Raw genomic sequence first — 14,489 nt, 5'->3', positions numbered from 1 at the left:
CTGCACCTGCAAGAGGTGCATCACGGCCATAGGTTGACAATCCAATCCTTGTGACGGACTTAATTAATACGGTCGTTATAATTAGAATGCTGAAATATAGAAGGGATCAACTGAGCAAGGGTTCTTCCACTGGCGGAATTACTGTCGTTCGCTCAATCTGACGGGGTGGAACCCGCTCTTAAATCTCCGGAGCCTGGAGCCAATCGCTAATTTATCTACCTTGCTCACGGTAGATTCCCCGGTTGCTACCTGCCCCTTTACAGTCAAGACATTCTCAACGTCTAACGGGATATGTTCTTAGTACGGATTACAACCATGGATTCGGTAATATACGTTGAAGTACAGTGGTTCTTTTGTCCTTTTTGGTTCGTTATGCTATTTCGCTTATCGACGCGAGAAAGAATGGTTGAGGGAAATGAACTAGACACAGAGATTGCATCGACAAGGTAACCGTGCCATGTCATAGCTTCCAAAGCTCAACCTTCCATCTTGTGGGTTGTTGTCGCGTAGACCTCACCGCTTCGTGTCAAGCAGGACGGCGATTCAACGAACCTGTCATTCTCTTTCAAGCCCTCCGCTGGAACAAGATCTGGCGGTAAACTCGTAAATCGAATGCCTGTAAATCCAACCAATTGTATACATAATATTACAGGGATACATAATAGTAAAACTTCAAATTGATCGATGGTTGTGACATATCTTAACAAAGAGTCTCTTAAGAACTTATCCCGTGTGCTATGATGTTCAGTATGGTTTGCAGTAGTATTCTGGCTACCAGATCGCGCGTTGTTACCATACCTTACTCTCGACAAGCTAATGCATGGAATTCCCAAGAATCGCATCTCACCAACTTCACACTCGATAAGCTTATGTGTAGCCCCTGCCAAGACCCTGGGTTAGGAAACGGTTAAAAAGCAATACAGGCACAAGCCCGAACAAAGACCCAGCGCCTTGAACGGGTTGGAGATACGGAGTACAAGTATAATAAACGCTCGAATCACAGATTGATGATGGATACCGTTTATTCCAAGGCCACGTCTTTCTTGCTTATGGCGCTAAAATTTCCCCCTTTGGTACTGCTGAAACCACAAGCGCTTCGTGTGCAGCAAGGCCATGGTCTTACCCGCAATGTTGCCCTACAGAAACAAGTTGACGTGTAATTGAGGAGTCAAATGTTTACTTAAGCGGCCCGTTTAACCGCCCATGACCTTAACCAATGCTATATTGGATCGGTGTCCGGGCTTGTCATCGTATCGGTAACTAGTTTGCGAAAATGCGTCAAGTTTTGCTAAAGGAATAGTGAATCTGTCACCGCAAGCTTGGATCAACGACGTGCCCCAGTAACATGATTCAGCTTAACGCACAGTCCGGACGGCGTCAGTCAATGCTGAGTAAATCGCAAATTCTACCGTTTCGGTATCGGCCCATTATGGCTGTCTCAACATGGCGGCCTCGGTATTGTGGTTCGTCCCATTGTGGGGAAATCGCCTGACTGTAAACTTGAACGCTTAGTTTCATGTTTTGAGATTGTCAGTTGACATCCCACGGGTAGAAAGGGGTTCTGGCAAATTTCGGCAAGATTGTTAACTCTAAGACTAGGTTGAATGGGGCCTTGTGGAGGGAGCAATAACAAAGTCCCCTCACCAAGGGCCCCGAAGCAAATGATGATATAGACAGCCGAGTTGCATCCCGTTGTCATAAAAAAGTATCAAATATCTAGTCCAACATCTACCGAATACAAGAACAGGGTTGTGTAGAGTTGACATGTTGGTAGTGGTCAGGTTGGGAGCTAAGATCACCAGCCAGGGGAGCCAACTCCACTATGTACTCAGATTCACGAAGTCGTTTCTAGATCCCTGTCGCCAAGAGCCGCAGACCCTCCTTGACCGAAATTAGCGTTTCATGGTCTCGTCTTGAATTTGTTCTCGCCTTGCGCCGCAGGCTTTGCCCACTGTAATATTAAAGGAGGGTCTTTGACAGCCTCAAGACTCGTATAGCACAAAAGGGTCATCTTTTACACTAGAGAAGCCTACTACTTACTCTTCAAACTCCATACAACTGATGATGAGAGTCTAAATAGACAAACAGTAATCAAGTTAAAATTTTATGTTTCTTTTTAAACTTGTTTAATAGGGGCGAATAGGCGAAACTTAGAAACCCTGGCATACACAACCTTAGTTAGATTAAACAGCGTCCTTGATTGGTGCGAATGTGTAGTCCACTGAAACAACCCCAATAGACCGCCGTACTCTGTAACAGCACCCTTACGTGGTGAGGGGCAGAGAGGAAGAATATGGTAAGATTGCCATGGTTGAAGGACAGCTTCCAGGGATCTTGTCAAGACTGGGATGAATTGTTTTCTTCTGGGCGTCTACTCTTTGGTAAATTGGGGCGAAATCAGTGAAACGTACGGATACAGGGAATCAATCATCCATGGGCGGATGAATTCTGGTTCTAGTGTCCAGTGCAAAGACAATCCCTGCTGAAAAGGATCAAAGAATGACAAGACAATTCGAGATCCAAAATCTATAAAGGCATCTCGTTTGCCGTGTCCTTCTCGACTTTTTCCTTCCCACCCATCAACAGATCTTCATCTTCTTTCATTCACTTCAGTCTTTCTTTCGAAGAGCTAGTCTCTCGTTTCTTTCGTTCACTACAATCACCGAGCCAGTCTCCAGCAAACCAAGCAACTTTTCTACCATCCCCAACTTTTCAAATCTTTCAAAATGAAGTTCTCTACTCTCGCCCTTGCTGCCCTTTCTCAGGTCGCCTCTGCCCACTACTTCTTTGACGTCGCCACCGTCAACGGCCAGGACTCTGCTTCTTTCCAGTACATCCGTGACTTCACCCGTCCTACCAAGTACAACCCCATCAAGTTCTCCTCCAACCCTTCCGCCGATATCCGCGACAACTCTTTCGCTGATGGCGAGGACATCGTCTGCAACCAGGGTGCCGCCTCCGCCGGTGCCAACACTGAGGTCGCCGATGTCAAGGCTGGTGATGTGATCACCTTCAAGCTCGGTGTCGGTGCTAAGATGGGTCACCCCGGACCTACTCTGGCTTACATGTCCGACGCCGGTAGCGATGTCAAGTCCTACAAGGGTGACGGTGACTGGTTCAAGATCATGGAGGAGGGTGTCTGCAACGCCGGCGGTGACTTCACCAAGGACGCCTGGTGCAACTACGACTCTCCCTCCGCCGATGTCAAGATCCCCGAGGGTACCCCCGATGGCCAGTACCTCCTCCGTGTTGAGCACATCGGTGTCCACCGATCCCACGTCAACCAGCCCGAGCACTACGTCTCCTGCATGCAGGTCTCCGTCACCGGTGGTGGCTCCGGCAAGGTCGATGCTGAGATGGTCAAGTTCCCCGGCGCCTACAAGGACACTGACGAGTACGCCAACTTCTCCATCTACAACGGTGCCAAGGCCTTCCCCATGCCCGGCCCCAAGGTCTGGAGCGGTACCACCTCTGCTGGTGGCTCTACTGGCGGCAGCGATGCCCCCGCTGAGTCTCCTGCCGAGACCCCCGCTGCCGGTAACGACGCCCCTGCTGAGACCCCCGCCGCTGGCAACGAGGCCTCTGCTCCCGCTCCCGAGGCCGGTAACGGTCAGCAGCAGGGTGGCGAGCAGCAGCAAGGCAACCAGGGCGGTTTCCCCGGCCAGGGTAACCAGGGTGGCTTCCCCGGTGCTCAGAACGCTGGCGCCAACTCTCCTTGCTCCGCTTAAGCGTGTCTTTTAAAGATTTGATTCGAATTTTGCTTGGTTTTGTCGATGTGTTGAGATGAATGGAGGACCAAGAAGTGGAAGGAAGAGGTTGCAGATTTCTGGTCAACTTTCTGGTATAAAAGAGTCCTGTTGATAGCATCAAGTGTATCTGCTAGATGAGGAAGGGGATGGTCTGGAACTGTGCTCGTAGTCATTTAGCTTTGCTTAATTTATCTGAAGCAATCTGAGGACAAAAATCGCTTTCCCATTGTGAATTGTGATGTCTTGCCTCGTTTTAAACTCATCAAAAGAGTTGTTAGCTTTGAATCCTAAGCTCTCTCTTTCAGTAAAATTGACTTCAGCTATGTGTGTCTTTGTATTTGCTAATTGTATTTATTTTTGGTTTCGTGTCCTATTTAATGATCTACCATTGGTGATGAGTTTGTTTTGTTCTTAACAGTCTCATGAAGCAGGAAGACAAACACACTAGACTAGTTTCAAATGGGCTCATATTTCCATCCTATTGCAGGGAGGCAGTTGATGATCTCACGTTATGTAATGACGTCACAAAATAAGAATTGACGACTCGTCTCACCGTGAATCACAACTTCAACTTGGTTGATGCCGAGACAACTACCGCAATCACAGCCACCAGTAAACAAGACTCTTTCATATCATTAGATAATTTGCAATGTCTCAGCCTCGGAAATTTGACCGTGACTCGCTTTTGACCAGTCCCTCGCTCGCAGAGGTCTATCATAAGTTGGTCGATGTGGCCAGCGAGTTTGCTGTGCTGGGCGAAATTGAAACTACCAAAATGCTGGTATCGCTTCTGCTTCGAGACACTACTTCGGACTGGCAGCGCAAGCAGCTCAAGAACTTTGAACCCTTCTTCGCAGCAGCTGACCTATGGCCTGATGAGATTCCTGAGAAGGATAGGACCGAGAAGTCGGCCAGCAAGACCGCTACCAAACATTCGTTAGACGATGAAGAAAATGCCAAAGACAAAGATGACGTACTGAAGCTTCAGGAACAGATGAAACGAGCCAACGACGAAAAAGGCTCTATCGCCGTTGATGCCCTTTGCACTGCCACAAGGCTGGCATCAAAGCACACTGAAGATTTAGAAGAGATCAGGAATGATTCTGGTGTTCAAAAAGCTCTTGAAGTGATCGCCAGGAATCTGCATAGAAACCGGATGATACCATCACTTGTGGCACATCATGAACTGTGTGGAATTCTCTCTTCTGGGGAATTGGCTCAAAAAATTCCGGTCGACAAGGAGAAACTCAAAGTCGTTGGCAAAGAAGTCGTTGCAACATTCTCCGAACGCTTCACTCAAGGCCGCAAAAATCAGGATATAGAATCAAAGCCACTGAAAGAAGTCCTCCTGGAACTGGAACGTCACACAAAAGCTAATGGGACGAGCTATTGGGACGAAATGGAAGAACCAGTTCCAGAAACACTCTTTGTACTGCCGCCAGCGACGGATGATCAGATCACATCGCTTGAGAAAAGACTCGATATCACGTTACCAGATGACTACAAGGATTTCCTCAAGATCAGTAATGGTTTCGGTGGGACTTGGAATGGTTACCATCTAGACAATCCTCTGTATGGAGTGGATGACGTTCACTGGGCTGACGAAGGCTTTGATGTGCCTTTTGTTGAGCTCCACGACACTATTTCAGGTGTCCTCGAACTTAGGACAAACGACAAGTCCCGGCCTGAATGGCCTAGCTCCGGAAAAACAGTCAAGGTTGGATCTTTGGATATTCTCAGCACTCTTCTTATCACCCCCAAGAATACAAGGGCGATTCTGGATTCCTACCAAGAGGCTCTCAATGACCCGAAAATCACGGCAAATGCGAAGAAGCAAGCACTGAAATGCGTTGAATCTAGGTATGGTAGTTTGGGGGAGATGCAAAAGCTTGAGTGGGCAGTGATTGAACAGCATGACTCTGAGACGCTTCCTTCTGGGACATTCAGACAGTGCTTGGAAGACAGGCTGCGGAGAGCTCAAAGCGGTCCTTATTTATACAACACTGATAAAGAGCTAGGAGGTATTGCCTACAGCTGCAGGGCTGATGATTCTTGAACTTGCTGGTGGTATTAGTCGCCTTCACGAGAGGTGGCGAGATAGTGAAGATCAATATGATGATTTTGGATTGTTAAGTTCTAAATAGTAAATGATTATATGCTCCAAGAAAAGATGTTACCCGCGGATATCTGTGCAATTTAGCCCATAACAGAATCTGCCACCCGTGAACCCAATGCCCTGTTGATATGTTTTTGTTCTTAACTCCACATCCGTTTTTATGTCAAATTAATATTTCCGCCCGCCCATGTTCCCATTTATCTATTAGATATGATACTTAGAGTTTTCTTTTAAATTTATGCAGTTGGTATCGTGATCATTTGTAGCCAGCTACATGACCGCGCAACCACCTGATTTGTCCACCGGAGAAGCGCTCCTCTTCTGTTTTTGTTGCCCCCCTTTAGTTTGAGTAGGCCGTGATGATCGTTGATCATGGCTCTTGCTACTTTGTGTTGGACGTTGGTCGTGAGATTTGCTGGTGGTATGTGTGTGTGCTGTTGAACCTTTTCCAGCGGTTTGTGTTGGGCTTTTGCCGTAGCTATGTGTTGTTGAAGCCTTTCCAGAGGCCTTGGTGGTATTATTTAATCCTTTGTCATAGCTGATGCCGGGGCGGGGGAGCTTAAGCCACCAGCATATCTCGGCCTCGATATGGTTGAGGATGACCATGAGTCTTTGTTGATATGGGGCGAATGTGAAGGACCGACCTAGGGTTGACTTGGCTTTCGACAGCGGATGTAGAAGTTGGTTGTTGATCTCATCCCGGTATACAGGTAGGTTCTTAGCTATTCATCATGTCAGTTAGGTGGCTTTGGCTTGATGTAATCGGCAAAGACGTACGGGCAGGATCAGTGTACTTGGCTTGGCCTTTGGCAGAGTTGAAGAGGGCCGTAAAGGTATTTGCACCCCTCACGGCTGTATCGCTCAACTTCTTTTTGTCGTTCTTGAGTTTTGTTCGGTCCTTATGTTCCTTGGGAAGTTTGATGTCATCGATTGCGTCAACAACATCTGCGAAATAGTTGATGATGTCGATCAATACAGCTCTTCCCAACGAGTCGCTGTATCCGCTGGGACCGTTTGGTCGACGTGGGATGCGCTCAACATGGCGAGGGAAGTGAATATGGTCGCTGGCTCGTCCCATTGTATATAATCATTAGAATGTGAGTAGATATTAGAGTGGTAGAGATGGACAAGATGAATAGACTATTGCATGGCAGTGAGGATTGATGCAGCAGGTGATGAAGATGTTTCAACTCAAAAACGTTCTGTGGGACAGCCGTCACCCGCTTTTATAGCCAGTTGTTTCTTCGATTGTGTACCTGTTCATGTTGACGTGGAGTGAGTCTTGTCAAGATGGTGGTTTATACATGGAAAAGCTCCGAGCAAGGGTGCCAATGAGAAAAAGGTCACATCTCAACTAGGTACAGTTACTAAGATAGTGGATCCTACAACGCGTACACCGGGTCTTTTTGATCAAAATAGTGGCCTGCAGCCTGAAAAGCCAACAAATCCAGACCTGACGCGGCCAACATACCATGAAAGAGAGGGTCCAGTTGACCAAACAAGCGTTGTGCATGCCTAACAAGTGGATTTTGGACAAGAGGGCATGCTACCCGAAGCTAAATGCACTTGGCCATGCATGCAGATGCTACAGAGCTAAGGCAATGCACCTGTCTCTCTGTGCATCCGGGTCGTACAGAGTGCCATTTTTTCTACAAGTGCCAGGATCTATCTAGTCCAAATATGCTTTTCAATATGGATTCAATTCGATCAACGACGATCCGGGTCGATTTTTTTGTGGTTCAAAAGGCTTGACTTTGAAAGAAGTCTGACTCTGGACCTTGACCGTTGTCGCGCCCAATAGTGGAGAGAGTTTACTTGGAAGGCCTCTATTGGAGACAGGACCCAGAGTTAAGTTAGTCACTTTGTTGTGCTGATGACCAGGCATGGGTTCTACCTAGACGAATCATAATATGTATTGATAGCCGCAATTCGCATGGGGAAAAAAAAAGAGCATGTCGTGTCCTGCTTAAAATTTGCGACGTGAAATTCGTTGCAACACATGCAATACAGCGACTGACTGACCCCAGTGGATCAGGCCATGTGTCTTCCTGTCTTCCTGTCTGTATAGCTGTTGTGCATGAGTCAAAGGCCACGAACATGTCTCAGGACATAGAACTTTCAGGGGCAAATCATGGACAACTCACCACCTGTATCATATGACTCAGTCGTTTCAACTTCAGAGAGACACTGTGCTGTTCAATTCCCTTTTTTTTTCTGTACTTTTATCTTCTACTCTGCGTCTTTTCCCTCTCTCATCTTGTGCGTTGTTCGTGTTGCACTCGCCAAAATTCGCTTCGTCGTGATGCGCTGTCTGCCATAGGCCGACTAAGCCGGGGATTTGCTGGCCAGTTAAACTAAACCTGGTCAGAAAAAATGATCAGCAGTTAAATTCATGTGCAAATTCCTCGCATGTTTATACGCCCCAAGGTTTTATACAATTCCATTCCTGCATTAAGCCAGCAGTTCTGGCTGCTGCCGCCCGCCCCTCTTCATCTTTTTCCCCTTGCATGAGATCGCTGATCTTAAGTCAGTGGTGGGAATTTTGCCTACCCGTGGATTCGACCTAACGGAGACCCCACTCATAGAGTGGGCGGCAAAATTCTGGGACAAGGGCAAAATTCTGGGACAGCCGGATACCCCGCCCTGTCGGAACTTCATTAGAATCACCCGCCAAATCCAATGAATTCCAATACACACATACGTATAATTCAGTCGACTCTCATTTATGAAGCTGCCTTTTTGATCTAGCCGATAAAATGCCGTATCCGTATCGCGTCAACGATGCTGTACGAGCCGCCCGGGAGGTCCTTGTATCACAAAACCGCCCCAAGCGTAACGGAAGAAAGCCTATCACTATAAGGGATGCCGCCGTCAAGCATCACACCTCCAAGAGCGCTGTAGGGAGGCATCTTCGATCGCTGAAGCTCGCTGGAAAGCCGGCTTTTAGTGATACAAGCGTTGGAAGGCCAAGGAATCTCGATGAAAGTGAGGAGCGCGCGGTCGTTGCATACGTTATGTGGCTCGAGAGATGTGGATTTCCTGCAAATCAGTCAGTTATTGAAGCAGCCGCAAACGAGTTGAGGGCATCACGAACTCCTCCATTGCACCCAGTTGGAGAAGGATGGTATAAACGCTTTCTTGAGGATAATCCGCAGCTACAGAAGAAGAAGTTAGTACGGGCATTTGATCGTGAGAGAGCAGAATTCGAAGCACGCGAAGTTCAGGAGGTTGAGGATTTCTATACTAACCTTGCTGATGTTGTGCAGAGAAGAGATATCGGGCCATCTCAGATCCTGAACGCCGATGAATGCGGCATACGAATAGGCGTTGTGCGTGAGCGGCTTGAGGTGGTCATCGTGAGGAAAAAACGCAACACAAAACACGAGATTGTTGCTTTTTCGAACCGCGAGTCGGCTACGATGATCGGGGCTGTAAATGCTGAAGGATGTGAGTATTCTCTTGATTCTGTAGTTTATTCTAATAGTACTTAATAGATACTATCCCTCCGTTTATGATCTTCAAATCGTGGCCAACAGAAGGGTGGGATGTTAATGATTTGGATAAGAATATTCGCTTTGCACGCTCTGAGACCGGCTTTTCTAATGCAGAAATCTCAATGGATTGGATTCGTCATTTCAACCTGCATTCCTTCTCAGCAACAGCAAAGGCAAGAGCTCTTGGTATAAACTTTACTGATTGGTACGGCTGTGATGAGTTTATGAGAGATATCGATAATCCTGATTTCATTTGGGAAAGGCCTTACTTTGAGCGGCCTGAGAAGGAAAAGATTTGGCGACTTCTTGTTATCGATGGCTTTACAGGCAAGACTTCCTTGGAATTTATGAAATATTGCCTGCGCTTTGATATCGAGATCTTCGTGCTTCCGCCTCACTCAACGCATCTCACACAGCCGCTTGATGTAGGAGTCTTTCAGCTTCTCAAGCTTGCACATCAGAAGGCACTTCGCAAGCACATCCGCGAGGGATTTCTGAACTTCAAGCGCTCGGATCTTGTTGCTCGCTTGCAGAAGATCATCGATGAAAGCTTCACAAAGCACAATATCATTAACGGGTTTGAGAGAAGTGGAATATTTCCTCCTGACGGCACAGAAGTCATACAAAAGCTAAAGGAAAAGCAGAAGTCTATCCTCTCTCAAGCCTCCCCTGCAATCCAATCCCTACTTCCCCAAGAATCACGATTCCGAGATGCTCGGGAGATTTCTCGTCACATCAGGCACAACTATCGTGAACGATTCAGCTCGCCTACTCGCGAGGCATACAGCACTATTGACGACGTTCTCAACGAAGCAATAGTACTAAATTCCTTTGCCGAAAGTCATATCAAGAACCGCCTTGACCGCATTTCCGCTGCAAATAGTCGAAAGATGCGTAGAAGAAGAGTTCATCCCACCGGCCTCTACGTGAACAGCACAACGGTGCAGCAGATAGAAGAGCAAGTTGCCACTACAACGCAAAAAGAGCAAGCAGAAGAGCTTCGCCGGCAACATCGCACTTGGAGGCAACTGCAGAAAGAAGAGGATGATCGCCTGAAAATCGAGTGGAAGAAGCAACACAAATACGATATCAATAACAACGGGAAGCCGATTCATATTAGCTTCAAGCGGTGGAAGGAGTGGAAGAACAAGGATATACAGGATGATGTTATTACTATTGCTCCGGCATCACGAGAAGCTTCGCCTGCAACGCCTGGGAACGGATTTTACTATGATACGAGCGGTTCCTCTGCTCAGCAGCGTTTCTACGAGCGCCTTCGTGGTGCAACAGCTGCTGGTGTTTATCGCAGCCCGTTGCAAGATATGCCTGCACTTCCTTCGAGCGATGGAGTTGAATTTAAACTCAGCAACACACAAGAAGATGGGTTACTTGAAAACCTCGTCACAGGAGAATCAGATGACTCCGATTTCAATGAGGAAGTCATCGAGGTAGTTCGATCTTACGCAAGAAGAGCCCAACCTTCCTCCTCTCCCTCCTCCGCCTGTTGAATTTGAAAGGAATTTCTCCTCCACATATCACAGAATCATGGATACGCTTCGCCCGCGAAATACACAGTAAATTATATCGTCGGCACTTTCCCTGTTGGGAGGGAGGCCGGGCAGGTAAGTCACAAGACCTTATGCCGAAGGAAGCAAGTCTGACGGTTCCTCAGTAATCACATCAACTTTCGGCCGCAACACAGCGAGAAATATACATCGCATAATAAAATGCTCTTGGATATAGCTTTAAATCAATCCAATACTATCATTTTAGCAATCTCTATTTAATTCGGACCAAAAGTGACGAAGACTGAATGAAAATACCAATCTTTTGCACCTATTTACACCTATTTGGCTGTCCCAGAATTTTGCCCTTGTCCCAGAATTTTGCCGCCCACTCTATGAGTGGGGTCTCCGTTAGGTCGAATCCACGGGTAAATAAATTAAACTTTAGATGAACAGCTTTCTACGGTTCAAGATCAGCATCAACACCAAGAAAGGGAAGGGACCTCGGAGAGATTGCCGATGAAATGTCATTTTGCTGGGGTGATCATCTGACTGTGACAAGTACATTAGTTTAGACCAAGATCGGACGAAGACCAGACCCCGGGCCAGGTACCCCAAGTCAGTATCTCAACGCCGATTGATGGAGTAATGGTCCATTGTCGATCTTCCCCAAAGTCATGCTCAAAGGCTAGGCTAATTCAATCAGCCTGAATGGGAACTATCTCCTCCTCCGGATGATACAAGAATATTATCGTGAAATAAACCATGATATAAGATGTGATATTGCGCACCATTTCAGTCGATGGAACTACCCATGCTGACTCTACCCCACGCTATCGCAGTCACAGTGATAGTCCGTCCACTATGAGGGTTTCAACTCTTCTCCTCGCCTTCTCCGCCTGCGTCCTGGCAGAGGATGGCTTGGATGGCTGGCTCCGATACGCTCCCCTGCCAGCGCAACAAGTTTCGAGCCACGCTAAATCCTTGCCTCGCAACATCCGTGTCATTGGTGGCTCAAAGAATAGCCCACTACAAAGTGCCGCGTCTGAGCTTCAGAAGGGCTTCAGTGGTATTCTCGATATCGACTTGAAGACCGCAGACAGCAAAAAGACTTGTGACTTCGCCAAGACCATAGTCGTCACTACTGTGGATAACCTGGAAAAGGCATGCCATAATAAGCAAAAGCATCCCAAACTGGAAGAGGATGGATACTGGCTCAGCACTTCAGACAACTCTGTCAAGATCATTGGCCAGAATGAGCGCGGCGCCCTTTACGGCGCTTTCGAGTACCTGTCAATGCTCGGCCAGGGCAACTTCAAACACGTGGACAAAGCCTCAAACCCCAGCGCACCAATTCGCTGGGCTAACCAGTGGGACAACCTCAACGCAAGCTCGACTCATGGTTCCATTGAAAGAGGTTACGGTGGTCCTTCTATCTTCTTTGACGGCGTGAAAAATGTTCGAAAAGATCTCTCACGCGTACCTCTCTTCGGTCGACTTCTCGCTTCCATTGGCATCAACGCCGTAGTCATCAACAATGTCAACGCTGACGTGCGCCTCTTCAATGAGGAAAATCGTGACGGTCTCGTCGAGATTGCCGATCTTCTTCGACCCTGGGGTGTGCAAGTTGGCCTTTCACTCAACTTTGCCTCACCTAACTTACTCGGCGGCCTGGATACCTTTGATCCTCTTGACGAGAAAGTGATCAAGTGGTGGCACGATTTGACGGACGGACTCTATGAGCGCATCCCCGATATGGCTGGTTACTTGGTCAAGGCCAATTCCGAGGGTCAGCCCGGCCCTATCACCTACAACCGTGAGTCTTACCCCCAATATCCTCTGACAAGGAAGCTCCACTGTGTCGAAGTTTGTCCATAATCAACAACCACTAACTTCTGATAAGGCACACTGGCGGATGGTGCCAACATGTTCGCCAAAGCACTCGAGCCTCATGGAGGAATCGTAATGTTCCGAGCTTTCGTCTACGACAAGCTCGACTGGACTGACTGGAAAGCCGACCGTGCCAATGCCGCTGTTGAGTTCTTCAGCGAGCTTGACGGCAAGTTTGACGATAATGTTGTTGTGCAAATTAAGTATGGTCCAATTGACTTCCAAGTTCGAGAACCGGTCAGCCCTTTGTTCGCGCACCTTCGCAACACAAACAGTGCTATTGAGCTACAAATCAGTCAGGAATACCTAGGTCAACAATGTCATCTTGTTTATCTGCCTCCGCTGTGGCGAACAATCCTTGACTTTGATATGCGTGTCGATGGCAAGAAATCCAACGTCCGCGACATCGTTTCTGGAAAAGTGTTCAAGCGCAAGCTGGGCGGCTATGCAGGTGTCACCAATGTTGGACTCGACAAGACGTGGCTAGGAAGTCATCTATCCATGTCTAACCTTTATGCGTTTGGTCGCATGGCTTGGAACCCTCAAGTTGACCCTCAGGAAGTTCTTGAAGACTGGACCCGCTTGACCTTTGGTCTAGACAACAAGGTTCGAAAGGCAATTACCGAGATGTCAATGGAGTCCTGGCCAGCATACGAGAACTATTCCGGTAACCTGGGTATTCAGACACTGACCGATATCCTCTACGCCCATTACGGACCCAACCCTGCCTCTCAGGATAACAACGGTTGGGGTCAATGGACCAGGGCAACTCGTGACCACATCGGAATGGATCGCACGGTAAAGAACGGAACTGGAAATGCTGGCCAATATCCTGCTGAGGTGGCTGAGCGATTCGAGAACCCTGAGACCACTCCCGATGATCTGATGTTATGGTTCCACCACGTCCCTTATGACTTCAAGCTCCACTCTGGCAAGACTGTTATCCAGCACTTCTACGATGCTCACTACAAGGGTGCCAATACAGCACAGACTTTCCCCAAGCTATGGAAAGCACTCCAGGGAAAGGTTGACGATGACCGATTCAAGCATGAGCTCTTCAGGCTGAAATACCAGGCCGGCCACTCAATCGTCTGGAGAGATGCCATCAACGAGTTCTACCGTAACCTTTCTGGTATCGCAGATACCCAGGACCGAGTTCGAAACCACCCTTACAGAATTGAGGCTGAGAAGATGGATCTTGATAACTACCACCCCGTCAACGTGACACCGACGGAAACAGCTTCAAAGTATGTCGCCATATACACAAATGGAACCGGAACAGCGACAACCAAGCTGAAGTTCAAGAAGGGGACCTACAATCTCGCAGTGAACTACTACGATGTTGCAAGGGGCAAGGCTACCTGGGCAGTTTACCTCAACAAGCGACTAGTGGGCAAGTGGATTGGAGACAACGAGGAGAAGCCTGGACACTGGCCCAGCGACTTTCTCGATGGCCACTCCGCGACTCGAATGACCTTCGAGGGAGTCAAGATTAAGCCTGGTGATGAGTTGACTATCATTGGGAAGGCTGATGGTGCAGAAAAGGCTGCATTGGATTACATTTCGCTCCTGCCCGAGGGGGTCGTTGATTGAGACTTTTAAGGGTATTTGTACATATTCACTATAGTTCCTATACCAAAACTCAGTAAAGAATTGATTCAAAAAAGAGAAAGCATTCCTTAATACCAGAGCTGAAGAGTAGAAGATGGTGGAGATCTGGGATAGATCTTATCAA

At 47.7% G+C, this 14,489-nt stretch overlaps 4 protein-coding genes across 4 annotated transcripts; 3 read left to right on the top strand and 1 right to left on the bottom strand.

Moving 5' to 3' along the window:
• Positions 1-2,726: 2,726 nt before the first annotated feature.
• Positions 2,727-3,728, top strand: FPOAC1_006027 (uncharacterized protein; the record flags this gene model as incomplete). The annotated part of the gene is made up of 1 exon (XM_044850528.1): positions 2,727-3,728. One exon carries the CDS (start codon positions 2,727-2,729, stop codon positions 3,726-3,728), a length of 1,002 nt encoding a protein of 333 aa, XP_044709240.1.
• A 670-nt stretch (positions 3,729-4,398) lies between these two features.
• On the top strand, positions 4,399-5,805 carry FPOAC1_006026 (uncharacterized protein; the record flags this gene model as incomplete). The annotated part of the gene is made up of 1 exon (XM_044850527.1): positions 4,399-5,805. The coding sequence occupies one exon, from the start codon at positions 4,399-4,401 to the stop codon at positions 5,803-5,805; it is 1,407 nt and encodes a 468-aa protein (XP_044709239.1).
• Positions 5,806-6,135: 330 nt separating this feature from the next.
• On the bottom strand, positions 6,136-6,943 carry FPOAC1_006025 (uncharacterized protein; the record flags this gene model as incomplete). The annotated part of the gene is made up of 2 exons (XM_044850526.1): positions 6,136-6,587; positions 6,643-6,943. 2 exons carry the CDS (start codon positions 6,941-6,943, stop codon positions 6,136-6,138), a joined length of 753 nt encoding a protein of 250 aa, XP_044709238.1.
• Positions 6,944-11,728: 4,785 nt separating this feature from the next.
• FPOAC1_006024 (uncharacterized protein) lies at positions 11,729-14,347 on the top strand (the record flags this gene model as incomplete). The annotated part of the gene is made up of 2 exons (XM_044850525.1): positions 11,729-12,680; positions 12,768-14,347. 2 exons carry the CDS (start codon positions 11,729-11,731, stop codon positions 14,345-14,347), a joined length of 2,532 nt encoding a protein of 843 aa, XP_044709237.1.
• Between the last annotated feature and the right edge of the window lie 142 nt (positions 14,348-14,489).

This window comes from Fusarium poae, chromosome 2 (assembly GCF_019609905.1).
Source record: "Fusarium poae strain DAOMC 252244 chromosome 2, whole genome shotgun sequence".
Lineage (NCBI taxonomy): Eukaryota > Fungi > Ascomycota > Sordariomycetes > Hypocreales > Nectriaceae > Fusarium > Fusarium poae.
The sequence above is the reverse complement of the archived record's forward strand: the minus strand, read 5'-3'. Positions and strand labels throughout refer to the sequence as shown.